The sequence below is a fragment of the Motacilla alba genome, chromosome 7 (assembly GCF_015832195.1).
Source record: "Motacilla alba alba isolate MOTALB_02 chromosome 7, Motacilla_alba_V1.0_pri, whole genome shotgun sequence".
Taxonomy (NCBI): Eukaryota; Metazoa; Chordata; class Aves; order Passeriformes; family Motacillidae; genus Motacilla; species Motacilla alba.
Window position 1 is genome coordinate 20,869,009 of NC_052022.1, and position 27,482 is coordinate 20,896,490.

General features: G+C 43.1%; 2 protein-coding genes across 6 annotated transcripts in view; both read left to right on the forward strand.

The window, feature by feature from the left end:
• MAP3K20 (mitogen-activated protein kinase kinase kinase 20) overlaps positions 1–1,851 on the forward strand; it is a 92,533-nt gene extending 90,682 nt beyond the window's left edge. The window contains exon 20 of the mRNA XM_038142862.1: positions 1,820–1,851. Within this exon, the coding sequence (XP_037998790.1) occupies positions 1,820–1,836 (17 nt within the window). The 3' untranslated portion in view covers positions 1,837–1,851. The remainder of the gene's footprint in view (positions 1–1,819) is intronic.
• CDCA7 (cell division cycle associated 7) lies at positions 1,820–19,085 on the forward strand. Of its 5 annotated transcripts, none has more exons than XM_038142867.1 (10): positions 1,820–1,928; positions 11,489–11,614; positions 11,998–12,108; positions 13,514–13,765; positions 14,137–14,214; positions 14,896–15,087; positions 15,520–15,660; positions 16,091–16,240; positions 16,817–16,953; positions 17,261–19,085. In XM_038142867.1, the coding sequence occupies exons 1-10, from the start codon at positions 1,920–1,922 to the stop codon at positions 17,289–17,291; spliced, it is 1,227 nt and encodes a 408-aa protein (XP_037998795.1). In that variant the 5' UTR covers positions 1,820–1,919; the 3' UTR covers positions 17,292–19,085. The 5 variants fall into 5 exon arrangements, with proteins under 5 accessions (XP_037998795.1, XP_037998792.1, XP_037998793.1 ...); XM_038142864.1 differs by lacking the exon at positions 1,820–1,928 and adding an exon at positions 8,553–9,958; XM_038142865.1 differs by lacking the exon at positions 1,820–1,928 and adding an exon at positions 8,553–9,958 and having other exon boundaries at positions 14,899–15,087.
• Positions 19,086–27,482: the final 8,397 nt, after the last annotated feature.

Below are 27,482 nucleotides of genomic sequence, written 5' to 3' on the forward strand. Positions count from 1 at the left end.
TTTCACAAGATGCAAGAGAGAAAAAAAGGAAGAAAGAGATAAAGGAAGCTGAACCCAAAGCAATGCATGGTACCCTCTGAAAGCCGAGGAACTGTAAATTAGAGATGCCTTTGAACAGGGTGCTGCACACCACCCATCCCTTGCTGGCACACCATGGTGAGCAATGCTGGCAGAGCTGCTGGCACATCACCTGCTCGGGGTGTGGGGGTATCACCATAGCCCTGTCACTGGATGTCCTAAAGGACATGTAAAGTCCCTCCTCCACACAAAGGCCACTCCTGTGGGTACATGCAGCTCTCCTCCCTCTGATTGCCACCAGCCCCAGTGAGGGCTGAGCCCTGGGGTGAGTTTCCAATAACCTACCAGAGTGAACTGGGACTCATATTTCATTAATTCAGGACCACCACAGATCCACCAAAACCAATGGAGCAAGACACAAATGGCACCAGGTATCAGAATTTGGATTTCTGTCACTCAAGTGCCTTTTCCTCTGACAACAGTTAAGAGCAGAAAAAATAGAAGCTTTACCTTGAAGTGAATTCAGCTGCATGTGATGCCCTTTGGTAACAAAGTTTGCCATTTTCTTGTGGCTTCAAACTGTCTGAAAGCTAGTTAGTAACCCAGCTTCTGACCCTGGTTTACTGAGCCTGACAACTAATTTGAGGGACATGGACAATCTAGCACTGGATGTTTCTCTGTCACAAGCAAGGGACTGGGATTTTGTCTCGGTTGGAGATCCTTCCCTGACATTTCTTGCCATGACCAAAATGGGCTGGAAGATACCAGCTACTAGTAACTGAGAATAGTTGCTAGGAATGTGCTTGTGTTACTAAAATTTGGATATGCATCTCAGGAATCACAGTTGGGCCTGCACAAATCCTAAGAAAGAAATTGCAAAAATGTGGAAAGTCACCTTCCTCTTCTAGGGTGATCAGGATGGCCGTGTAGTTGTACAAGCCTGAGATACTGTGGGCTGGTGGTGGCAGTTCAAGATTTATCAGCTGTCTGTGGTTGTTTGTCAAGATGTCCAGCAGGATTCCTCTGCTGTTTGTAAGCTATTTAATGCCGTGCCTAATTTTAATCTGCAATGTACTGTTTGTCCACATCTGTTGTATTAAAGTGTTCATTAGCATTTAAAGAAGGAGCGGATGGTATTGATCATGCCCATTAAAATTGAACAATCATGCATTAGTGACTGATTAGAAATCCTTTTGCTGTACCAGCATTGCTGGTTAAAGCAACAGTGAGTGAACTTGTGAAAAAAAAAAAAAATTAGCAAGATTCAGTTTTTCTGACTTGTTTTTTATCACTTTTAATGTGGCTACTCCCTATCTTGATGATAATTCGTTCTAAATAAAAATGTGCTTACATTTCACACATACCCCCAGTACTTTACAAAGCTGAGCCTTTTTTTTTCATATTTTACTAACATGCAGCTAGAAGACCACGCACAGCAATGTGTAATATCAGACTGTCTTGGGCAACTACACCTCTGGAAATGCTCTTTGGAAAGGAGCCATGTTATATTCACTGAGGCTTTTCTTACAAATCTGTTAAAGGCAACCATATTGAAGTACCAGTATTTAGGTTTGCATTCCAGGAGCTGGACACACTATCCTCCATCCACACACACATCCTTGGCAGTGCTGCAGCTGCCATACCCTCCCTCCATGGCTGGCTCTGCAAGTGGCACAAGATACCACTGCTGTAGAGCTGCCCTTGGTTTCTTGGCTTTTCCTTCTCTTGGGCTTCATATCTCCATGCTTGGATGTTGATGTTTTCTTAATCCCCAAAAGGTACCTGCATTTTCCTCTTCCAGGGTTTACAATGCTCTGAATTGTAAGAAGCGAGCTCTGAGATGCCTGCTGGAATGGATGATGAAAAATACAAAGAGCTCATGAAGGCAGATTCAGAACTGGATGTCCAAAGTGAGTGAGTATTTGCGTCCAATTGAGAGAATACTTACAAAATCAGATTTTTTTTTTTTTTTTTTGTGAGACTTGCTGCCAGAGCTTACACAGAGTCTTTCTGTTCATTCAGCAGCATTTTACTCTGGATCTTGTGGGAATCACAAGAGCTGCCCCACTCTCTCTGGATGCCAGACATCAGCAGGAAAGTTTCAGGGTGAACAGCAGCATCTCTCCCCAGCAATTGGTTCTTGACCCTGTGTGTGGGTTGTGAGGGAGGAAGCAATGCTCAGTTCAGACAGGAAGGGCAGGTTAACCTCAGCATCATGGTCCTTGGTTTTCTGAAATTTTACAGGCTTTACCTCCACAGCTGATGTCTTCATAGCATGAGTGAAAAGACTTCTTTCTTTTTCTGCCAACAAGATGTTGTTCAGTTTTTTTCAATGTGTTTTTGTTGGGTTGGTTTTTTGTTTGTTTGTTTGGGGGTTTTTTTGGGTATTTTTGGCTTCCCCATATACCTAAGGATGTCTTTAAAAAAATAGGAAAGACCAACAGGAGGATGGAGAGCAGTCACTTACCACTGAGGGTAGCAATCATTCTTCTTCAGCTTGGAGACCCATTGCTGGGTCTGACCCTGTTGTTTATTGGCTTATTAAGAGCATTTATTGGCTTATTATGAGCACAGGTTTCCCCGGCAGCACTGGGGTACCTGCCACTGCCATCAGGACTGGCTGTAAGAGAAGAGTGTCCTGGGGAGCAGCTCCACAGAGGGAGTGACAGCCAGACCAGCAGCTTTGGGTGGCTGCACTCTCCAGGCGCTTGTTCCCTGTCCTGCAGGTCAGAGACATGTTTGGTGAACCAGCTGGCAGTTGAAGCGCCTGTGAAACCCGGCTCCTAAGCAGGCAGCACGTGAATGTGAGACTCCCGGGAGCAAAAACACTGCCCAGGCCTGCAAACACAGGCTGCTTTTGTTTGCATATAGCCAGGGCAAGTCCCCATTCAGCTGGGAGGGGAGAGAGCCCATTGTGCCTCCCCCCAGCTCTGCCGTGACCAAGCTCATACCCCATGAGAACCTGCTTTCTTGCTGTGGAATGGCGATGGGTGATTTTGGACATGGTTTACTTTTTAAAGAAAAAACTGGCTACTGCAGTTTTGCTCTATCTTATCTGCTCCCACAGATTCTTTTCTAGCAGTTGGCCTTGTATGACAGCGTGCTGACCAGAATCTGGGAACTTGCTGGCCTGATTTGTGGAGCAGAAGTTGCCTCACTGAGAGCAACAGTCCCCAGCCATGGCACCCCTCACCTCTGTCCTGCTCTTTAGCTCAGCTGATGCTGCTCAGGATCAAACCCCATGTGTTTTAAGACTTTCTATAACTTGCAGACTTGCTGCCAAGAACATTGGACTGTACATTAAATATATGCAATTGATTTTTTGATTGTGCTAGAGAATGCACTTTGACATAGCAATAATAATAATAATTATTATTACTTTAGGCTGGGAAAGATGGGCAGTGACTTATACAACTGTGGAAAAACCCCAAACTGAGAGACCTCCTGGCATCTCATGTCACTAAATGGAATCAAATAGCTGTGCTACCTCTGAAAATTACATCTGACAGAATTATTTGCTGTATATGTGCCCACCATAGAAGGGTTTTTATATAATATTCTTATCTAATGAATTGCCATGCTTAGCAGTTCAAGCCAGTTTGTTGCAAAAATTTAGAGGTTAGAGAGGAGAAGTCTATTAAGGCAATAACACTAATAAGGGTCTGCCAAGATCACGTTTGAGTGAATGTAAATACAGGGCATTTGAGATTAACAATTCAGAGGACAGACGAATGGCGCCGGCAGGCAGCGTCCCCTTGGGAGAAAGGCGAGCCGGGGCTTCAGCGTGCAGCGCTTCCCTGCGGCTCCCACGGCAGCACCTCCCGCTGCAGCAGCACCACAGCCGCTGCCCGGGCCCGGAGCCTCCTCCCGCCACTTCCCGGCCACATCCCGGCCACTTCCCGGCCACTTCCCGGCCACATCCCGGCCACTTCCCGGCCACTTCCCGGCCACATCCCGGCCACTTCCCGGCCACTTCCCGGCCACCTCCGGCGCTCTGTGGCAGGGGCTGGCGGGCGGAGCCGCGAACATTGCGCTGTGTAGAATGCAGTGGCTCAGTGAACCTGGGGCTCAACACATACATTCCTTTTCCTGCCTTAGCAAGCAAGGTGAGGGCTCCCTGCAGCAAAGAGGGCATTTCCCTCATGCTGTGGAAAAATCCCAAGGGCTTGAATACTTGAGGTGTGCCCTGGGGACCTCTGGCAGGCACTAGCGAGCCCTGAGGAAGGCTTTCTACTTGTCCCCCTCACTCCCTCCCTCCTGAGAGAGCTGCCTGGGGAGAGAGATCCCTGGGGAGCAGGTTATGCCACCACCTCTCCTCTCTCTCTCATTCTCTCCACATCGTGCTGAAGGCTGCTGGAGGCAATGCAAACCAACATTTGCAAAAAGGCAGTGGCAAAGCTGATATAAAAGGGCAAAAAACCCAGACTACAGTAAGTATTTTGGTTACTTCCTGATAGCCTTCTGTTTCCCACAGCTATACATTTGCAGAATATTTTGTGAGTGATTTCTTTATGATGTGACTAAATGTAATTTGTGTTTTCAAGGGAAAATAAAAATCGAAGCCCAGCAATGAAAGGACCGGGATCTTGTGCTTTTGAAAGTGGCTATTGCATATCAAAACCATCTACTTTCCATCAACATTTTTTGCTATGCATTTTGTGGAATGACTACAGGGTAATCAAATGAGCATTGTAATTACATTCCCATAATGTGCATCATAATGCTCTGGGCTCCACATGATCTGCTATACCTTTGGAATAACCATTAAGGTTTCCATCAAAAATGACCACATTTCGGCCATTCTCTTAGTGCAGCGATAAATGTAGTATCAACTGCACTTTTTCTGACACTGACTTGTAATATTCCTTTGGTTTTCCTTTTCTTATTCTTTCAATTTTTGTGGTCTTGCCAGTTTGGGTCAAAGAAACACAGTATCAGATAGGACTGGACATGACCACCTTCAATTCAACGTGCAGGATGCATTGGCACCCAGCCTTTACTTACAAGAAAATCTCAGCAAAGCACAAGGAGATACAAACCTGTTAAATTAAAAGGAGAAAATCTATTTCTCCTTGGAGAGAGAAACAAGGAAAAAGATACTAATTGCATTGTGGAGGTATTTTATGGAGCTGGTACATTTGGTCTTACTAGAAACTGATTGTACATGTTACATATTTAAACATATTTATTTTACAAAATCTGATTCTGCCTATCAGAGCATAGTGTTGAAGTATTTACATTAAAAAGGTATTCCATAAAAATTCATGTCCAGCAAACATGTAGAGATCTAGCTGTAATTAAATCTCCAAAAGTGGCTATCCTCCTTCTTCTGTGTAAGAACAAGTGTGCCCTTTCTGGATTGCAATCAATAGCAGGTTACCTGATTATCCACCTTATTATGTCTTGTATAGTAGTGTGAGCCACTGGAGGGTGACATGTGAACAAATAGATATGCTTGATCAGATCTTTTCAAGAAACACACCTTACAGGAGAGAGAAAAACAATTAGTGTGTGTTATAGGTTACCGATTTACAATTTACATCATAAATCAATGTCTGATTATTTTAATGCAAAATGTTTTTTAGCTTCATTTTATTGCACTAATGGTTTCAATAGCACACTATAATTTTCTCAGATGAAGAGGTGATTGGACAGCTCTTACAGAAATTTTTAATTACTGTCATTAGTGGCTGCAATATTTTTTTCCTATGGACCTAAGATATGTGTTACTGCATTGTACTGCGGGTACTCTGTGGCCACAAGAATCCAAACTCTGCCTTTCCTCCTAAATGTTTGCTTCTATAAATATGTGTCACTGTGCAAGTCTCATCACAATAAATACTAGCATCACGCAAACATTAACTAATGTTATTCACATGCTATTTTAGGCAGGTGTGGTGGTACATCCCCACCCTTGGGCCATACTGTGATTTCAGAAATACTCATTAAGCCTTGGCCTTGACAAGCACCACCTGGGCTAAGCTCTTCTTGAGCTTATCAGAAACACTGCCTGCCCCCAGGAGCTTATGCTTTCCATTGAGGCTGTTTTTTAACAAACAGCCTTGAAAACTGATCATTCTTGCCTGAATAAAAACCCAAGTGGAACAAGATTTTTGTCACCACACTTTTAAAGAAAATCACCGACCCAAATTGTGGCCAGGATGGAAAACCACTATGACTAAAGCCAACTCTTTTGTGACCCTATAAAGAGCAGTCCTAAGTGAGACCCTTGGAGCCCTCCTGGACTGCAGCAGGCTGTGACCAGCACGTCCCCCTGCGTGGGGCCTCTCAGAGCCAGCCAACTCTCATGTTTGCCATACGTGAGGGACCACCGCTGATCACCAGCAATGGAGCCTGGGCTACCCCCACTCCTCAAGACTCAACCCTTTGCCCATTGAGAAGATGCAGAGAGAAAGATGAGAAAGGCATCTGATGGGAGTACTTTGATGAAGTCAAAGGGAATTTTTCAAATGTATATACCCTGTATGTAGTCCTTTGGGTCTGTGTGTGAGTATGCTATAGCAAATGTACTAGGAGTGTTGCTCTCCTAGATTCTTAAGTACTTTGGATTTGTAAGTAAGTTAGGCCTATTACTGAGTTACTGTTGTGCTACAGTGAATTCTATAAGAATCTTTCGTTACATTGCTCACATTAAGCTGTCAATTAAGTGCTGTTAAGTTTAAGTGCCATTAAAACTTTTAGGCCTAAACTATTTTTCAAGTATAGGGCTAAGTTTGGCAAGGAAGTCCATTCTGAACCTTGTGACTCAATGGGAGGGTCTCCCTTATTCTTTTTTATCCTTACTCTTTCTCAGCCTTACCCTTTTTCCATGTAGATAATTTTTGGTTGATTTTAGTTTTAGGTTGATTTTAGACTTCAGTATAATTTTCCTCTGTGTGCTTTAACCATCCAGTAAGTAGTAGAGTGAACCTTGCCAATGAACTTTGTCATGCTTTCACTTTTATATTAACATACTTTTGCTGATACCTTTGCCAGGGATTCTTTGAGTGTCCTAAAACACTCATTCATGACAGCAGGTAAAAATGTATTGCTTTCATTTAAAAAAAAAAAAAAGGGGAAAGGAGCAAGAGTGTTGAGTGTAGTTAAGATAGGAAGTGTGTAGGAGAGCCAGGGACAGGGCAGCAGGAGTCCTGCCTCCAGAGAGAAAAGCTGTGTTACAATGCCAACAGCCGAAATCCGCAGGGTGACACGGAGGACAGCGCTTGTCTTTTGTCCCAGCAGACCAAAGGTCACATCTATTGTTTCTGACAATGGAGCTATTGTTGGAAGTCCATGTTCTTGCTGCTGCTTGAAGCTCCTAACATGTAAACAACTTTGCTTCCTCCCAGATAAAAGCAGAAAGCGTTGCATGCTGAATCTACTGCATGTCCCTCCATGATTCCAGCCTATTCCCCTAGCAGGTCTTCCAAGGGCTGCTACCACGTAGTGACAGCTCATTTCAAAGACAGATGAGACCTTAAGAGATTATTTTCTTGAAAACACCTCATAAAATACTCCAGATGATCTTTGCTGACGTGAGCTCTGAGGGAAGAGCTTGCTAGTAGCACTGGGCAGGCTATGCAGGACCCTGACTGGGGGACTGAACAGGCAGGGAGGTTTTCCTTCACTCACATTGGCCTAATTTAAGTGTGGCTGAAAATGCAATGTTCACTTTTGAGCTCAGCTTTGCATGTCTTCAGCTACTGTTAACAGCTAGATGTAGGACAGTGGTGCTGCCTATGTCTTGACAAACACAGAAACTTTTTTCCATCATGGTAAAGCCAGTTGGTAAGTTCCTTGTGTCCATCCACCCAGGGCACCTGGGCCCTGCAGGGCAGAGCAGGAGCATGCAGGCTGTGAAGGTGAAAACAGGAAATCACAGTGTCGCAGGTCACAACAACCATCTCCTGAGTTACAGACCTTCATTTTCTGGTACCCTTGCTGTGTGCTGTAGGAAGGGAAGCCTCTGCCCTTCACATGCATCCCATTTCTCTTTTCCCTGTCCTGAGCTCTTCTCCCCAGTAATCTGTAAAATATGTGAGCTGATATACACAATTTTCAATAAAATAATTGTTTTTCACATATTAAAAAAAAAAAAACCTGACAATACAGTTCATAAAATGTCCTGTCTGGATTCCCCACAAAGTCTCTGCTCTGGCCTATTAATTTGAAAGCCATTTGACTACATATGCAGTTTGAAGATTTGAAGAATGCATTAAGCATTAAATGGACAAGTAACTGCAGTATGAGGTTCTGCTTTAGCTAGTGCCATCAGCACTCCATAACATTTTGTATGATGCTCTTGAAAGCTGTGAAGGTTGGCTACTTCTCTAGTAAAATTCTGATAATTGTGATTCAAGATGTTAAGGGCTTTTACTGTTCATAAACTGAATATCTTCTTCCATGTAAATAAATTAGTATTTGTAGATTTCTTTTTCTGAAAGAAGTAAAAGTTCATAAAAATTCAAAAAATATTCCCCCTCTTCCCAACGGAGCTGCCTTGTCTGGAAGCCAGGTGGGTGGCAATCCTCCACTAATGTGGATTTAGAGGAATGGAGTGTGGTCTGGTCTCTGGAGAACTGGTGTAGTTTATCTGCTTTTGTGTGTGCTGAGAAGCCAGCAGTGCAGGTAAGTGTGTAATTATGGGTTTATTTAAAATGGAGATTCTTTTACACGACAGATTGCAGCACGCGCAGGAAGAATAATGCCCACAGAAAACAGAACACCTCCGTGAGGGCTCTTGTACCCTATTGTGCTGTAGGCTATTTACAGGCTTTGGCTCGGAGATGATTCCCGGTTTGCCTTACACGGGCACAGGTTTGCAGCGGGGACTCGCCGGCTGTCAGGGAGGCACCTGGAAATGCTGAGCAACAGTTGCACTGGTACGGAGCCCTGCTCAAACCGCAGCATAAGCAGAGGATTACGGCAAACACCAGGGCCACAAATCCCATACAGCTTCTTCAGGGCTTCTCCTGTTACTCTTGCTGCCAAACACCACGTAGCAGTTATTTTGCTGTGTTTAACGGCTGTACTTGATTTAATGTGCGATTATACATGTTACCAAAAATGGTTTAAAATGACTGATCTATTTTCTTCTGGCCAGTCTTCAAATAGTATTGTGGTTGCAGAGGGCAAGGCAGCCAACTTCTTTGTAAAATTCGGTTGAACTGCTGTTACCCGAGGAGCAGAGGCGTCACCCAGAGTCTCACTCCTAACGCTGATCTGTGGTGCCCTGGTGAGTGACCCCCCATTTCCCGCGGGACTCTGGGCAGCCTGCGCGTTGCGGGCGAGTATTCTGGCACAGTGGACTCGTACCACGCTGCTTGGCAGGCGGTGCTGGGTGTGAGCTCTGCTGCGGGCAGCCAGCACAAACACCCATGGCTTTATTTCGTGGAGAAGCCCCACTGCCCTTGAAAAGCAGCAGGTTTAGGGAGTTTATTTCAGAGTGAAGCCAACCTAGGTTTGGCATATAAAATTATTTAAAACAAGAAAAAAGGAGAGCTGGAAACCACAGAGGCTTCCCAGCTGGCCCCGGCTCGGCACGAGCGGCCACGGGCGCGGCCCCCGGCCCCCGCCCCCCTTCTGCAGCCGAGTCCCGCCACGTTCCGCCCGGGAGCTTTTCGCGCCACGGGCCAGGCCCTTGCAGCTCCACAAATCCTACACCGCGAATAGAAAAAAAAAAAAAGAGGACCTCCGCACAGCTCCCTTCGGGGACATCCCGGGAGACCTGATGAGCTCCTTAGCAGAGGCGGGCGGGCGGGCGCGGGGAGCCCGCCGGGCGCCTGACCCCGCGGGAGTGTGCGCTGCATCTGCCAGGACGCGGGCGGCAACGCGGGAAAGGCGCCGCCGGCCCCGCCCCCCGCGGTCCTGCCGCTTTGGCGCGAACCTTCAGTTCCAGCGCTCGCCCGCCGCCGCCAGCATGGCCCCGCCGCGCCCGCAGGTGAGCGCTGCCCCCCGCCGCCGCTGCCCGCCGGGCTCGCCGTAAGGCTGCGGGTCGCTGCTGCTACGGAAGGGGGGGAGAGGCTGTGGCGCTTGCCGCCGCTCCCGTGGCACTCCGGGGTCTTACGAACCTGAGCAAGCCGGACTAAGCCGCGAAGGCTGGTGGGGTCGGGTGGGTGGGGGTCTTTAGTTTGGGCACCCCAGGGAGAGCGACGTCGGGGCAGCCTCACCACTCGGACCGGCGGCTCCGGGTCTCCTGCCCCGCCGCGGTGCTCGGGTGCCCCGTGCATGGCGGTGCCCTTGCCCGCCTGAGTGGGGTAGGGAACTCGGCTTGAGAGCCGCGCTCGGCGGGGAGCTGGCGGCCCGGAGCCATCGCCCATCGCCCCCGCCTCGCCCAGGGCGCGGGGCCGGTGGTGGGGCGGTGTTGTGGGGAGCGGCCCCGCGCGGCAGGGACGGGACGGGCAGGAAGGGGCACAGGGGTCGGCCCGGCCTCGTGTGTGCGGGGTGGCACCATTTTAGCGGGAGGCGGGGAGAGGCGCTGCCGGGACGGGCGTGTTTGCGAGCCCCGGGCTAGCCCGGGTCACCTGGACTGGGCGGCTCCGCGCCAGAGCCCCCCGGTGCCGCTCCCCCGGCGCACCGGCCCCGGCTGCGCGCTCCCTCAGCCGCGGCGGGCGGCACCAGAAACCGCCCCTTTTGTGTCTGGGGCCGGCCCGGCCGCACTTCGGGGCTCGGCGGAACTGTGAAGCCAAGAGCCGCGAGCAGAGCGGTGCTGAGGAGAGGACGCAGGGCTCCAGGTTGGCCCGGCTGGCTGCTGCTTGAGGCCCGTGTGTCCGGCGTGTGGCCCCGCCGCTGGGCCCGTGAAGCGCCAGCGCTCACAGCCGGGGCAGCTCCTCAGTGCGGGTGCTGCCCCCGGCCTCGCTGCCAGCCAGCCTCGGGGGATAAAATGAGTCACTGCCAGCAGAAGCATGTCCTGGCAAAGGAAAACCTGAAGCTCATAAAAAAAGTCTTCTAAATCGGTGGCAAAATGAGCAAAACAGCAAGCTGCTTTGTCTAGAACGGTTGTTTCAAATCTGTGGGTAGGATTCTTTGGCCCTTCCTTAAGAGCTGCAGAGTATTTAGTGTTTGCCTCAAACTGCAAGTAATAAGTGAATCAAAGTAGATTTCTAGGTCCTTTCTGTGTACTTGCACTTTTTTCCATCACTGGCTATGATGAATGGCATGATTTATGTGATCACTGGCATGATTTATGTGCTTCTTTCCACTTGCCTGTTTGCATAAAAAGAGTACTGAATGAAATACTTAATGAAACTCATCTGTAACAATGGTCAGAACTGTATCAGAGTAAAAACTATTGTCATTCCTAACTTAAGAGATTTATTTCAAAGCTGATGTTTGTTTTCTCACTTGCATTAAAGATTGCTAAATATCTTAAAATGTCCAAACTTCCTAAGCTTCAGTACAAAGATATTCTTAAAAGCTACTGTGCTGCAGTAGGTATCTTCTTAACGGTGTTGCTGTTGTCCTTTTGTAGCGCCGAGGTCGTTCAGGAAGGAGAAACTTCACAACCTTTCGAAATACGAAACTGATTCCCATGGAAACATCCTCATCCTCTGATGACAGCTGTGACAGTTTTGGTTCTGATAATTTTGCAAATACAGTAAGTACAGTACAAGAACAAATAAGATCATATGTGCTGGACTTGTAAAGATTGCAAAAATGTAAAGCTAATAATGTAAAACTACTTGCTCTGCTTATGTTTTTGTATAGTAGTTACAAGCCTGTGCTATATGCTGTAATTTCATTTCACTCTTTACTTGTGCTTCTAGGGGGTAATTGTTGGAAATAGATTAGCTATCAATTCTGGCCTTTGATATGTCACCTCACCTAATGTACCTGGTAATTTACAGCTGTGGTTCTAAAACCCCTTGTGAAATGCCTTAACTTTTTTTTCTTTATTAAAAAGCAATTTGCTTGTACTGCACATATAAATGTTAAAAAGTTTCTGTACAACTTAAATTAAAGGATATTTTCTTTTTGTAGAAATGCAAATTTAGGTCGGATATTAAAGAAGAACTGGCAAAAATTTTTCATGAAGCCTCCGATGATGAATCTTTCTGTGGCTTTTCAGAAAATGAGGTTCAAGATGCATTGGTAAGACAGTTGATTTTTGTTTGCTATTTTATATTTAGAGTTCTTACACATTCTTAATTGGAGAATAATGCCAGCTTCAGCTTGAAGTTCAATGTTTCAGAAGGAAGCATCATTTCATTTAGTAAACAGTCCAAGTCGCCAAAGTTCAGTTTTCTTTTTGTCTTCATGAAAACCACTCAAGATATGGAGCTTTAAGAATCTGCCATATATATTTTGAAATATACCTCTTAAGGCTTTCCTTGCTGGATGTTACTCTGTTGGAGCCTAACATTTCTGGTCTCCTCAATATGAGATAGTAGGCTAGCCCATGGACTCCAGCAAGCCTCAGAAAAACTCCTGTGTGTCTTGGCATGCAGTCAGACAGCGTAACAGGGAATGCTGTGCATCTTTCAACAGTAGAGAAGTAGTCATAGGTGGTGAAATCTGCCTTCCTGCTTTTCCTTGGCATCAGTTTTATTGCTTAAAAAGATCAATATTTGATATTCAGAAGAGAAACTGAAGTAGTACCACATTTGGCAAAACCAGGTTCATCATAACTTCAGCACATGCTGAGCAATGACTAGAAAAGAAAAATGGCTAATTGGAAGAAATCACAAATGAGTTAAAACCCAATTGTAGAGAGATTAAGCAGGAGACAAAGCTGGAATAGATAAGTAGGAAAAAAGTCAGTAACTACACATAATGTAAAACCAGAATCACATACCTGCTCAATAAAAACCCTGTGTAAATAAAAATGGCCATTTGATGTCCACTCTTACTGCTGATCAAAGTAAGACTGTCTTCTTGTGTCTAAAAAGAAAAATCAAAGCCTGTTGCATAATGAGCTTTTAACTAAATTATGTCCTCACGGAACCATTGGTTCTTGGAAAATTTGTAAGCAAGGCATCAGAATTTGAATTCAGAAAATACTGGATTCTATTCATAATTATTTCATTGGTTGGCTTTAGAAGGAAATGTCCTTTTTGTCATTGATACTGTGAGATGACTGTACTTGACAGCTTACAAAATTGGGTTTGTGCAGACAATTGCATAGTGGCTTTTTTTTACAGCCAAATGCTTTATGTAGCAAAATTGAGTCCTTTAAAGGCAGTTCTCTTTCTCATACCATATGCACAAACTGTTTTTGCTATTAGACCTACAAGTGAGAGCTAAGACTGCTGCAAATACTATACTCTCTTTTCTGGTGTGTGTGGCACAACCATGTGGGTCTCCCTGAGAGGTTTTTATCCCTCTGCCCCCTCTCCTTTCCTCCTGCTCCAAAATACACTAGAACACTAAGACTGGATGTCCAGATTTCAGCAAGGTAGCCTCTTAAACCACTCCTAGACAAAATGTTGTCCACTGTATTTAACTGCAGAGCAACTCTTCCTGGATTTAAATGTTTCCGTTTTGGTTTTTTTAACAGAAATTGGAATCAGATTCAGATGAGAATGATGCAAGTGCTGAAAGTGAGGTCGATCAGAGAGGGCAGAAATGCCTTGTTCCTCTGAAAGTAGCCATGAAGTTTCCACCTCGAAGGTCAGAGCGGAGAAAGGGTGGCATGGAACCTGTTCCTGAAACACCGATGCCTGCTCTAGATTCAGACTCTGACACTGAAGAAAATGGTGCTATGTTTTTGGAAAAAAGAGCTTTAAACATAAAGGAAAACAAAGCAATGGCAAGTACTCTATGGCTTCTTCCCCCTTTATCCCCCCCCTTCAACTCTTGGGGAACCTCTGTTTAAATTCACTGTAATGGGAATTCTGTGAATGCATTAAGATGAATTTGCATTCCTAAAATATAAATCTGATACTTTATATTTACTGGCATATGAAAATCCATAGGCTGCAAGCCTAACGACATAATAAGTTTTGAGCATTTCCAAATTACTTGCAGTCACTAAAACATAAATAAGACATAAATGCAAAGAGTTGAAGAATGACTGCATTTCCTATAAGTAATTGTACTTTTAGCCAATTGCCCTAGTAGTCTGTAATAGCACATAAATACCCTTTTAAAGCTCTGCTTCATTTTTCTCTCTCTTGTTAGCTTGCAAAACTAATGGCTGAGTTGCAAAATGTTTCTGGTATCTTTGGTGGGAGAAAATCATTGCCAGCTGTCAGTCATGTGAGTATAAACTTACTGGATTTGCATTCAGATTTCTAAGAGTCAAATTCTGACATTACAAAGCAGGATTCTCAATGTGTAAAAACTTTAAAAAACTGTGCAAATCAAAGTCCAGTTAGAATTTTATTGCTTCCTGAAATGGGTATCGTCATTGTATAATTCTCTTTTGATTTGTCACGGTATAAAGCAGAACAGATTAATTTATAAAGGTTAAGTGTCTCCACAGGCCAATAAAACCAAACGAGGTGCTGTGTAAATATGTGTTTATACAAAGGCTGGAGAGATAAGGGAGGGCAGCTCAGACCTGAATATTCTGTGAGTCTGGAGCCTTGAAAAATACCTGGCATTTAGCCTAACTTTTAAGAAGGTTGGGTTGTGAATCAGCAGTGTAATGAATTTCACTGCTGATGTATCTGTAATTTGGGTGAAGATTAGAAGAATGCTGAAAATCGCAGCTCCTCATAGACACGGGTTCTGCTGCTTTTGACTGTTTCTCAGTGACTAGCAGAATGCCTAACATGAACTTGCTTAGGATCTTCTTACCTTTGGTTTTCTGACTGGGAAGGGATAGACATGTCTTTGGAAAAGATAAGAAGAAGGCATCTTTAGGGGAGGGATTCAGTATAGGCTCAGGAGCTATCTGTGTTTTCACCTGTTTCATTAGTGGCTTTTAAACATTAGCAGGGACCAAAGCGACTTCCAAGGCGTTCATTGCCCAAATGTGCCTTGAGGAGGAACCCAGACCGGAGCTCTCGGCCTCACACAAGGTCCAGGTCCTTGATTGAAGGTCCTCCTACTCTTGAACCAGAAGAGGAAGAAGATGACCCATACATCTTGGTGAGAAGAAGAAAGATGTCTGATGATTACTTGGAGGTATGATGAAGGTCTAGTTCTCCTGTTGTAGGTTGTGAGGGTGGTTTTGTATGAAGGCTTCCCTTCAAGAAAATAGCGATTCATAGAGTGTTGGTGAGGTTTATCAGTATACCATGGCCTTAAAAGAATTTTAAAAAAAGCCAAAAAAACCCCATGAAAAGGGCATTTTGTATGTCCTCTCTATTTCCCCTTCTTTGTCCTTGATAAACAACTTCCTCTTGCACACACGCAGGAGTGAAGCAAGATCAGTAGCATCACTGCACCCTGAGAGGGACAGATCAAGTAAAGGTGCTAAAGCTGCATCCATATCATATGTCTGTACAAAGTTCTGTTATATCTTGCTTCGAGACTTCAGCATTGCTGTGAAGATCCTTGCTTTTGTAGAGTTTTTGCTGAAACTAATACTGCAAGTATTGTGTCTTTGCTATTCAGCATGAAGCCCGTACTCCCAGGAGGGGTCACCGTGGTGCTATGGCTTTTCCACACGTTGTGCGCCCAGTTGAGGACATAACAGCAGAAGAGCTGGATAATATCTGTGGATCTGCAAGAGAAAAAGTATATAACAGGGCCATGGTAAGAAAATTGCAGCTTTGTGAAATGGGTACTTTGTGAAGTAATTTTTTTGTTATTTGTTTGTGTTTTAGCATCAAGTAGGGTACACTCCCTCTCACTGAGAGAGAGGATGTGATTTTTGGGAGAAATATGTCTGAGATCTTTAAGTGTCCCCTTCTTATTTTTGCCTGAATTTGTAAAATGAGCCTTACCAAGCCAATTAACTTGCTTTCACTCTGGAACAACTGTAATACCTAAGTGATACCAGCCAGGGGAAGTGATTACCAGACACTGAAGATGCAGTGTTAAAACAGTCTTGGTTCATACTTGCAAGGTGGCTTTCCGTTTCAGGATAAGCACTGCTCGCTGCCAAAGAGATTTTGTTCAATGCTTTTTTTCCCCTATCTAAAATGTCATCTTAAATGTCTTGTTCGTTTTTCCTGTGTTCTAGGGATCCACCTGTCATCAGTGTCGCCAAAAAACCATAGACACCAAGACAAACTGTCGTAACCCTGACTGCGTAGGAGTGCGGGGCCAGTTCTGTGGGCCCTGCCTCCGCAACAGATACGGGGAGGATGTCAGAACGGCGCTGCTCGACCCGGTAGGACAGGGCTCAGTGGTGATTTTTTGTGCTTGACTTCCACAGCCAGGGGTATTGGTCACTGGCAGCAGTGGTTTTAATAACTGCTTACCGTGCTGTAGTACATCGTGCACTCCTGGCTTGATTCACCCCGAATCACAGAACTGTGTTGTGTATTTACAACTTGTATTTACAACTTCTGTAGTTTTAATTGCAGGAGTAAAGGATGAGAACAGAGCAGCAGCCAAAATATTCTTGTGTTTGAGCATCAAATAGTGTTCTCTTTATTATCTCTGCATTAGTGCTTAATGCCCTAGGGAAAGGAACTGTATTGTGGACAAAGTGCTGCTGCTGTGGGCTGTGATGTAGGAGTAAAAACAGATGGAATGCTTCCTGTGGTTATGTGCAAGGCAGGCAATGGAGAGTTTAATCCCCTACAGACTGAGGAATTTGTACTCCTGTACTGGTTTAGACGACTTTATGCAGTGCTGATGTTCACTGCAGAACTCAGTGTGTAGCAGGGCACTCTCCTAAGCTGTGAGTTACATCTGGCATAGCATCTCAGCTAAAAGGGCTTCTTGTCTCTCTTCTGTGTAGACATGGAGGTGCCCCCCATGTCGTGGAATCTGCAACTGTAGCTTCTGCAGACAGCGAGATGGCCGATGTGCCACAGGTGTCCTGGTCTATCTGGCCAAGTACCACGGCTTTGACAATGTCCATGCCTACTTAAAAAGGTGAGTGTGCCATTGTGTCAGTGATGTGGTTGCATTAAGTGGGATAAGCATCTCAAAAATGGGAGGGAAAAGATGTCTGCATCCTAGTTTGTCAAGTGAATCTCAAGATTACTCTGGTTGCCTCCAGAATCTGAGATTTTGCCCTATGATTTTTCTGATACACTGGATCTTACCTGAAACGAGCGATATATCCACTCTGCCTTTTTGCTCTCAACCTCAGTGTGTATTGTCAGGGCTTCCACTAATTGGTCTAAAGGGTTTTCAGTGTTTTGCTACAAGCTGACTCATGTGTTTACTTGCCTTTCAGTCTGAAACAAGAACTTGGAATGGAAGACTGAAGCTGTGACTGCCTTTAAATTACGTATTCTCTCACCAATGTAATATTATTGCCTGCAGTGAATTGTTTGATCAAATGAGATTACAAAGTGCCTTCTCTGCTTCCCTTTCCTTTTGGGTAAAAAAGGATAAAAACCTTTCATTTATTTCAGTATAAATCATACTTGAGAAAGCTGTTTAATGCAGGTCTTCACCCCAGGCCATTGTTTTCTCTTTAGACAACTTTGCAAATCAGATAGCATAAAACAGATACTGTTTTTCATTATAGTAGCTTCTTTTTTTTCTTCCTAAATGGAGATGGGGCTTTAAGCCATCAGTTTCACTCATACAGCAATCTATGTTGCAGGTTTACTTATGCTCCAAAATTGGTTACAAAAACATAAAGATGTTCTGAAAACTTGGGGTGATTTTCTCCACAGAGCAAAGCAGCCAACTTCTGCAATACAGGCACTTAATGATGAAATGGAATTGTAGACTTCTCTGAAAGAGCATCATGTTCTTAATTTCAAAAAGGAACCCCTATAAGTTGCAACTGAGCAGTGTCCAAGCACTAATATTTGATTTTATAGAGTACTAAAAGTTCACAATGGCCATTTCAAGGGAGATTCTCTGAATTAAAAAATGCAGTAGATGCTGTTTGACGTGGCACTTTGTGTTTTTGCTCAGATGAGAGAAGGCCACTGCTGAAAGGTTCCACAGCACTAGCATTGCCTACTGGTGACAGTGATGGGAATGTATTGGTATATATTTTGTAGTGACCGCTGTCTAAAACAGAATGTTCCATGTGTTAAATTACTGTTTTGGTGGATTCTCTTTTCCCTGTTCCTGCTGCAGCTGCAGAACTGCTTTGCAGAGTCAGCAGTGGTCCTGGGGAAGAGGGATACCCCCAGACCAGGGCTTGGTCAAGTAGAGGGGTGACAGTTCGTGTGGCTGTTGGCCATCTTTGAGTGGATGAAAGGTGGTAACTTGTTTTGTTTGGTTATCAGGAAAACAGGCAATGAATGTTTCTGTATCTGGCTCTTTGTGATTGTGGAAGGTTATTTCACGTGACATTTGTGAAATGTAAGTACAGCAGAAACAGAGCTGAAGAATTCTGATATGCTGAGCACATAGGGGTCTCCTGTACTCTGTTGTAAAAAAGAAGGTGCCATGAAAGTTGCATCCACAGAACCATAAAGTGCGTAAATGTGCTTAGTTTTGTTATGGAAACTACTGTGTAAGCTTTGTATAAGGTTTAGAATGTAATGCTATCAATAATGTACAGTTGAATAGTGAAAGAATCACCATGGGTTTACACTTCTGTGCCTGTGCAGTATTTGCACTGTGTGTATACAAAATGATCCACAGTTCATACCTTTCTGGGAATTGCATCAGTGTGTGTGGGAGGGGAGGAGAGAGAGAGGAATTTAGGAACAACAGATATTTATGTCTCAGACTTGCAGTTCTGTTTCGTAAATCATCTCTCCTATTGAAAATCTCCTGTCCTCTCTTCGTCTGTTTTTATAGTGTGAATAGCTGTGCAATCTGAGGTGTGGAGAGTGCTCTTCCCTCTAGGTACATTTTGTGAAGAAGGAACTCATTTTAGAAATACATGTTCTGACAGATAAAAGTGGTTGGGTTTTTTTTTTTCCTCCTAATTGCTTGGCTTGCCTTCTGATTGCTAGAGTGTGAAAGTACTGTGCTAAGAGCAGACCCTTGTGTTATATTACAGAGACTGCTGTATTTAGATTTACTCAAATCTACACTGTTCTGTACAAAATTCTTTATTTTGAAAATAAAAATTTTCAGTTTTAGAATATTTTTGTCTCTGAACTGGTTTTAAAAAGCCTGGTAGAGCCATTACTTCTATTTTGCCACTTTCAGGTGAACTTACACTGCAAAGTAAAGGACTTGGTTGTTCCCATCGTACCTGGGGGTCAGTGGGACCTTGACATCTTATCATCTCTGGGCCTGTGTTCCTGAATCAGGCTTGCTGTGATATTCATGCTGCTTGGAGTGAATTGTTCAGTACCTGGTGACTAAGTGGTGATGGTCAAAATACAGAGTGCTTAGAGGCAGATGTGCTGTGTGCTTTACCCTTCTGCTTTTTCTCCACTTTTTTTTTAAACCAGATGCCTACATCCTGAGTTGACAAGGATGAGGATCAAATTTTGGATATGAGTCAGGATAATGTGTCTGCCATTTAAATTTATTTATTTATTTATTATTTTACAAACAAGCTCTTAAATAGCCTCTGAGGAGCTTTTTTTCCTGGAGCAGAGAATTACCTGAGGGGCCTTGATTGCATGCTGATAGTGAAGACACTTGTGCCACTTTTGTGCCCTGGGTCTAGAAAGGAGTTGCACGAGGTTGTGGCAGGTTACACAAAAAGCTGTAACCTTCTGTAGTGAGAGGAAATGGCAAAGAAGTGATCCAGCAGCGTGACTGAGCTGTCCCAGATACTCTTTACTGGTAAAATCCTCACCTTGTTGCTCTCACCTAAAAGCTGTCTTCAGATGTGCCTGTCATCACTCTGCTCGTGATGTGAGAATAAATTCATATTTATGAATTGTGTAGAATGTTAGTTTGTTTAATGTGATGATTTTGAGGTGTCTCAATACACCACCTTCCCCAAGCCCTTCTACCACAGTTACTTAAGTGCTGTTGATGTGGACCTGAAAAATAGTTTTAACGAGCTCATGATTTATAAGTGCAGTGAATGAGCAGCAGTTTAGGAAACTGGAGAGGAAAAGGTCCTGTCAGCTTTAAAAACCAAAGATGCATGGAAATAGAGTATCACTGTGTAAGGAAGAACAAAAGAATGAAGCTTATGTGTGAGGTAGAATGACTACTGATTTATAATTGAAAAAGGCTGCATGAGTTGACATTTCTTCACTACTCAACTTTACAGCCAGATGATCTTGTGCATAGGTCTGAAAAAACTTTTACAACCTGATACAAAAATTTGTAATGAATATATATTATATACTGATTAAACTGGTGATAACTTCCTTATTATCAGAAGATTTTCTTAGGCTGGTATATACAAATACATATATTGTTTGCTTTTTCCCCATTCCACTTGCTTTTTAATTAAGCCAAACATTGAAGCATTAGGTCTCTTCAAATCTTGAGAAAAAAATTGTTGTCTTCCTTTACATTTGAACTTTTTTTCATTATATGTTAGTTAAAAAACCAGCATGGCAGTGTTGCTTCACAGGCTGAAGCATACAGTGAACATTGCAGAGCAGCACGCTTGGCTGCTTAACCAGTTATATTAGTGCAGGGATTGGAATTTTAACTTTGGAAACTACCCCTCTTCCTTCCTAGCCTCATGTGCTGATATACCTTTATTTTGTCTGCCAGCAACCTAAAAATATGTTTTGAAGAGAAAAGCAACATAGATGACAGCAGCATACCAAAGCATCATCATCATTTGCTTTGGTAGGCAAATGAAATGAAAAAGAGCAAAATGGTGGCATCTGGTTAAAGAATGACTTCGGTGTTTCAGGGTGAGGGAGCTCAGCTGACTTTGAAACCATCTGTAATACACTGTGCATCTGAAATTTTTGGCAAGAGTCACCCACTGACCTCTGCTGGCATCATCTAGTTTGTTCTCTTCGGCCTTTTTGGGATTGCAGCTTTTGCATGGCTAATGGTGTGAGCTAGTGGGGAGATTCTGGAAACTCTGCCTACTGTTATTTCATGTTCTTTGCCTCTAAAGCAAGTGAGTAAAAAGATAAAATTGTCAAATATAAGGCTGGCTAGTCTTTGGGATCCTAAACACCAGCACCCAGATAATGCTGGGCTTTGCCGTAGATACATGTGAGCGCGTGGGCTGCAAATGCCAAAGAGAGAGCACAGCACTACACTTGCATGACTGGGTCTCACTGTTCTTCCAAAGAATAAGCCTGAGTCTCCCAAAGACCCCACAAGCCCTTTGGACCTGGAAAATGGTAGGGGAATTGTATGTTTGAACTCAAAAATGTGATGATCAGTGCTAGAGGGGGAACTGGGAATCCTACTGTGACCGATACAAGAAGATATTGTAGATATTGAATCTGTATGAAAATAGGTCTAGAACATAGAGATGCAGTCATATTAAAACAACCCTTGCTGCTGTTTGGTACAAGCTTTCTTCCAGCCAGAATTGATCTAGCTCTTGTTGTAAGGATGGCAGAAAATTCTGTTATGTGTACAAAATAAACCATAAGTCATGGTATGGTCGGGATGGGGTAAGAAGGCATTGCATCTGTCTCTGTTAGTAGTACTTCAGTAGTTTTTGTACTGATCACTTGGGCTAGAAAAAAAAATCAGTTGAAGTGTAGCTCCAGCTGTGTTGAAACGTACTGGTACAGTCTTTCCCTTGGAATATGTCTACAGGTAAAACTTATATCTACTCCTGAAAGCAGATACAAAATGCTACTGAAATTGTAGATTTGTGTTTGGAAACTAGCGTTACATCCTCTCCTGTCTCTTAATGTAACTGCAGGCACAGAGAACAAAATCATGTGCTAAGTTGTGTCAAGAGGTGTAAATAACAGAAGCCTATGGCAACCATCCTCATTCTCCTTTAATCACATACACAATAACAAGGCAACCCTACCAGCACTCCTTTTGGCCTTCCCTTACCTCTTTTTAGCTTGAATATCCATGTAGAAATGGTATGTTTGTGAATTGCTATATAAGCTTCACAACTGACTGACACTAGGACTGAGGGTAAGAGGTCTCCCACAAATAAAAATTATTATTGTTCATGTTTGCAGAGAATTGGCAGCTATGTCTCCTCTCTGGATATCCAAACAAACTCCTGTTTGAAAGTAATGAAAGACTGGAAAGACTGTAATGAATATTTAAACATTTTAGTCTTGAGAGAAATTTAGATGGTTTCTACTTTATTGTATAGCTGAAGTAAAATAAGTTCAGTCAGTGTCCACCATTTTGTTTAACACCTTGGAAGTTCACAATTTTTACATGTGCCCTAAAGTTCCAGATATAGAGGCTTAGCAATGTTCCTACTCAAATGCGAATGAACACAGGCACTCTTATCTTACATGATCCTCTTTTTATATAGCTTATTAGCAGAATTTAGCAGTAGGAAAGACTCTATTTCTTAGTGCTTTTGTGCTGTGTATTTTTTTTGTTGTTGTTGGGTGTGTTGGGGGGTTGGTTTTGGTTTTGGATATTTCTTTTTGAGGCTAGTTGTAATGTGAATACAAGTGATAACAGTGAATCATCAGGAAAAAAAAAACCCTTTGGAAATAAGCCAGAGTCAAATTCTTTTCTCGTGCTCTGTTCAATCTGCTTCCTCTTTAAAAGAAAACTTTCACATTAGCAGAAAAATAAATGCTTAGCCAGAGTTCTTTTTGTGTCCCTTTCAGCAGGGAGAAGGGAATGAGTGTGCTGAGCTCAATGCCCATGCTGGCTTCCTCCTGCCGTGGAGAGTTAACACTCTAAAGCTTTTTCTTCCCCCTTTATTTCTCTTTCCATTTAATTCTTATGAAAAAGTTGTGATGTTACAATTTTAGTATTGGAAACCAAGCACAGTTTTGTTGTGAGGAACTGAAATGCTTTGATGTAATCCTAGTTTTTTCTGGGAGAAGTAACTTCTAGTTTTCAAATGGTTGGTGTGGCTAGAAAACAGCATTGGTATTGCAAAGCTCTGAAAAGCACCTCCAGTAAATAAAAATATACCTGTGTATAGGATATCTATGTGCCCATTACAGAATACAGATACAGTGTTCTGTCAAAACCTCCTGGTATGATCTCAAACAAGTCACTTTTCCTGTAGCTGCAAGACCAATACCCCATTCACTAACATAGCTAAAGCCTGCTTTGGAAAAAAATTAACACTTGAATGTTCTTAATGTGAGTACAATTAATTTTCATCAAGACATGCAGGCTTACCCACAGCAAGGAATTGTGCTTTTCTTTTTTTTTTTTCCTGTGTACCTACTAAGTACAAGCTGAAGACACACACCCTTTCTCCTTGCAAACAGAGTCAGTTTATTTCTTTGACATACTCAGTAGTAAGTATATTGTGCACTACTTCTTTGACACACTGACTAGTAAGTATATTTTACATTATAGCTGAAGCATGGGAGTTGAGTATTGTAGCCTCTTAGGTACCACTGGCTTTATTCCCATCTGTTTTTCTAGTTTCTAAAATCTCATGTCTAGCTTTTGATTTCTATTTTTCTTTCCAGTTCTGAAGAAAAGTTACGAATGAGATGAAGCCTGGCTGATGTCAGGCTTAACTAACTTGCTAATTAAGCCTGACTGCTGAAATGTAGCTCCTGTTTTCCCCTGTACAGACGCCACATTATACTTTTTACATATTGGGATCCACAAGGAAATGTTTTTCCTGCCATAACTTGGAGTTTCCTGATACCTAGTGCAACAGCTGGCCTTGCTGGAGCTCCCTTGCACGTCCCAGTGAGTCACAGCTTGCTGTATAATATGCAAGAAGACGTGGATTTTGCAAATGGCAAGCCACTTACAAAGCTAAACCATGGTGATCTTTTCCCTCAGAAAACAGTTGCTGCAGCCAGAAGAGGAACTAGAGCTGTCAGACCAGGCTGCTGTTGCTAGTGTTTTTACCTGTAGTTGTACTGAGCTCTGCAGTGCTGGATTAGTGTGGTTTTGGGACATGGAGCACCAAAAATAAAAAGTGGGGAGAGAATCTGTCTTGTTGCTCTTGATTGCAAAGATCATTCAGCAACTGCTCCCAGCTCCCACCACTGGTGAGATGAGGGAGCTTATGCTTTGTTTGACAGCCTATCTGGAAGCACAGGTATTTTTCAACCATTGTTGGTAAGAATGAGGTTCCTTCACATCTGTCACAAGATAAACCTGGGTGTAAGGAACCTTATGAGAGCAAATGCTAAGTGTCCTGAAGTAGAAGTGTTGGTAAGTGAAGCAGCAGCTAAGGTGGATCTAGTCCTGAGGCCGTGTGTAGAGTTAATTGCCTGTGGTTTACATGGAGGAAATGTCTGTGTGCTGGTGAGAGCCAGCGAGGCTGCTCTGGGGACAGCTTGGGAGCTGCACTGTGCTCAGCCCAGGCAAATCTGGGGCAGGCCATGGCCCAGTGTGGAGACCGAGTGCGGGAGACTGAGCTAACAATCTCAAGACTTCCCAGGTTTCCTTAAACTAAACAATCAAGGGAGAAAATGCAATTCCAAAATGTCCATTAAATAGAAAAAAATCCTTTCAGGTACATTGCCCCTAGTGACCCTAGGTTTACCCAAACCCCTTTTACTTTTTGCCCTAAATGAAAGTCTTGTTTAAGCAGAAAATCTGATAGCACAGACCAGCAGTGCTATTTATTGATGTAGATAAATTTACTTTAAAATTATTTAAGTAGTGCTTTAGCTAGGGAATTAGATCTATCTAATATGGTACAGTATAGCTGGATGTTCAGAAAACATTCTTACGTGATAAAAATGCAAAGAGTTTCCTCCTGGTCCTGAGCTCCTCGGATACCTTTTGTTACAGTTCACTGCTTTGTTACAGTTTCGTGTGCTAAAGTCTGCTGGAAAAAAGGAATAAATTATGCTGGAAAGTAAATGTAATTTGCAGCCTCGGTTTGAGCTATAGGTTCATGTTCAGCATATTGTATATTTCTTTATTTTTCTTGAACCTGTTAGAAGAATGTTCCATCTGAGCAGTTGCTCTAAAAGCAAATGAAACATAAGGCATCAATGTTTGTTCATGTGTTAGTTCTCCCAGATAAAATGCTTTGTTGTATCCTGCTAATAAATCCTAAATTTTTTTTTGATATCACAGCCTTACACATCAGAGACTCAGACTAGAGCAGGCTGCTTTCTTGAGGGCTAGGAAACACATTCACATTGGAGCACTCTTTCTTAACCTCCAGACAAACCCTTTATCTTCACTAACATGCTTTCTTTTACTTTTTGCCAAAGATAACCCCAAATTCTGTTTTGCCATCTGCTCTGCGGCAATTGAGGCTTCAGAGGATTGGCTATTTATTACTTAATAGCCATGGGTAGAAATACAGTAAATTCTTTACAAAATAAAAATCAATACTCAGTGACATACTGCATATTGAGGAAAATAATTGTTTATGGCACACAGCTTAAGCTGTTCTGGTAATCACGTTGAAAAATACAATATTTATTCATTAGATCAAATTTAATGAGGCCTCCTGGCAGTAATTATAAAAATTACTGTAGCAGTAAATTACTAATGAGTTGTGATGTGCTTCCTACCTGTGAGGAAGGACTGGGGGTTGAAAGAATTGATATCCAGACAACACTAGGGAGGGTGAGATCTTGAGGCTAGGAGTCAAGCTCACAGCAGCGCAGAAGTTGTTCACTGCACCGGAATGGTTAAACTAAAAAAAAAAAAAAAAAAAAAAAGAGGAAAAAAAAAAGAGGGAAAAAAATAGCTGAGAGACTGATAATCATGAGTTTCACTTGAAATTGTAGCCCTACGTTTGTTTCCAAACCGACACCTATAGGCAAGGGAACAATGTTATCAATGGGAGGAACAGACTTCTGTACATTGTCTTGCTACAAGCGCAGCTGAAGTGACCCAATTTACTGTAGTAGATCTTAGGCTGGGAGCAGCTTCTTGCTTTCCAGTTATAAAGTTCCATGCAAAACACAGCAAAGAGGACAGTGTTTTCTTAGTGCCCTTAAATCTTCAGAAGAGTCACCTAAGATGTGGAGCTAAGACAAAGGTTTAAATCCCCCACCAGCCTGCTTTCAGGCAGGGGAGTTTGACCCGGATTTCTTTCTTCTGAGACAAAGCTTTAAGGAATGCAGAGGCTTTTGGTAGCAAATGGTACACAGTATGAATAACACCAGGGCATAAAGGTGTAAAAATGGTGCCACTTCTTTCAAAGCCCAGGTTGCTGCTGAGCACGGGGTGTTGCTGCAGTAGCAGAGACTGGCTAGAGAAAGGGGTTCTGCTGCATGCCAAAATGAATGCAAAAATGAACTGGCATATAATTATATTTCTATCTGTAGCTTTTAAAGGTGCTGTAGATGTGACAGGTGGTCTTTGGTATTGTAAAACCCAATTAAATTGGCAAGCTTTTAGCAATTTCTTTAGCAAAAATCTTTTTTAAAAGATTTTTTAAAATCTTTTGCTGCAAAAGATTGATTCTGGATTGAAACATCTACCTAAAATCAAAGAGAAAAAGGCAGTGCATTTTTCTCTCTCATGGCACAGAACTGCTCTTAATTTTACTGTTTAGGATTTAAAAGGAGTGGGGACAGCTAGCATGACTTATTTACTCCTTATGTTGGGGTGTTGTACTAAAAGGAGCCACTAGCCATGGATGCTTCCACACACTCTTCACATTGTGAAGTCAAAAGGGGAGAGAAGTGTGTCCACTCACCCTGTAGTCATCTTCCAAAATCCTTGAAAGAAGCAGAAATGCAGGTCCCTTGGACACAGAGATGCTGGCTTTTGTGAAGCCCATTTTTTAGGGGTTTCTTAAGTTGAAAGAGCCCCTAAGAGTCAAGCATTACAGTACTGAGCCCAAGACCCTTTGTGGCTTTAGCCTCACACCTAAAAGATTGTATACACTGAAAATCCATACAAAGCCTTGGGCGAGCTAGGAAATGAACAGCAACCTGTCAGCATACAGCAGGATTATTTTTGCAGTTTCCATACTTTCAAGACAAGGGTACATCTTTCCCCCCCCAAAAAAAAGCAGTGATTTGCAGTGGTTTGGCTAATTCACATTATATGGTTTCTTGTCATTGAAAGAAGGCAAGAAGAGCTTTTGCCATGATGCAATTACAAAAAGACAATGTCTCTCAGCCACCCAGAAATTAACCTTATTTAACTTCATTGCCACTAAATCCACAGACCTGCTCTGTCTGTGCTGTTATGTCACACTGCAGAGAAAAGCCATCTGGTTTTGGCTGTGAAGATGGTATCTCTGCTGCTCAAGTGCTGAGTTATTTTCCTAGCGTTGCCACACGTTTCCTCAGTGACCTTAGGAAATTCAGTCTTCCCCTGTTTCTCTTTTTAAAGCACAGAAATCCTCTCCAGGCTTTCCCTTGCAGTCTGATCCTGTCTGGAAAAGAAAATAAAGTGTGGGGTTTTTTTTTATTGTTAGCTAAACTGAATTTGGCAATGGACAGATGTTCACTTTGCATACAGCTGTGCTGGCTGAAGATATATTTTTCTGTCTTTCTGGAGGCTAAATTAACCCTGATAGAAAATTCTGTGGTCCT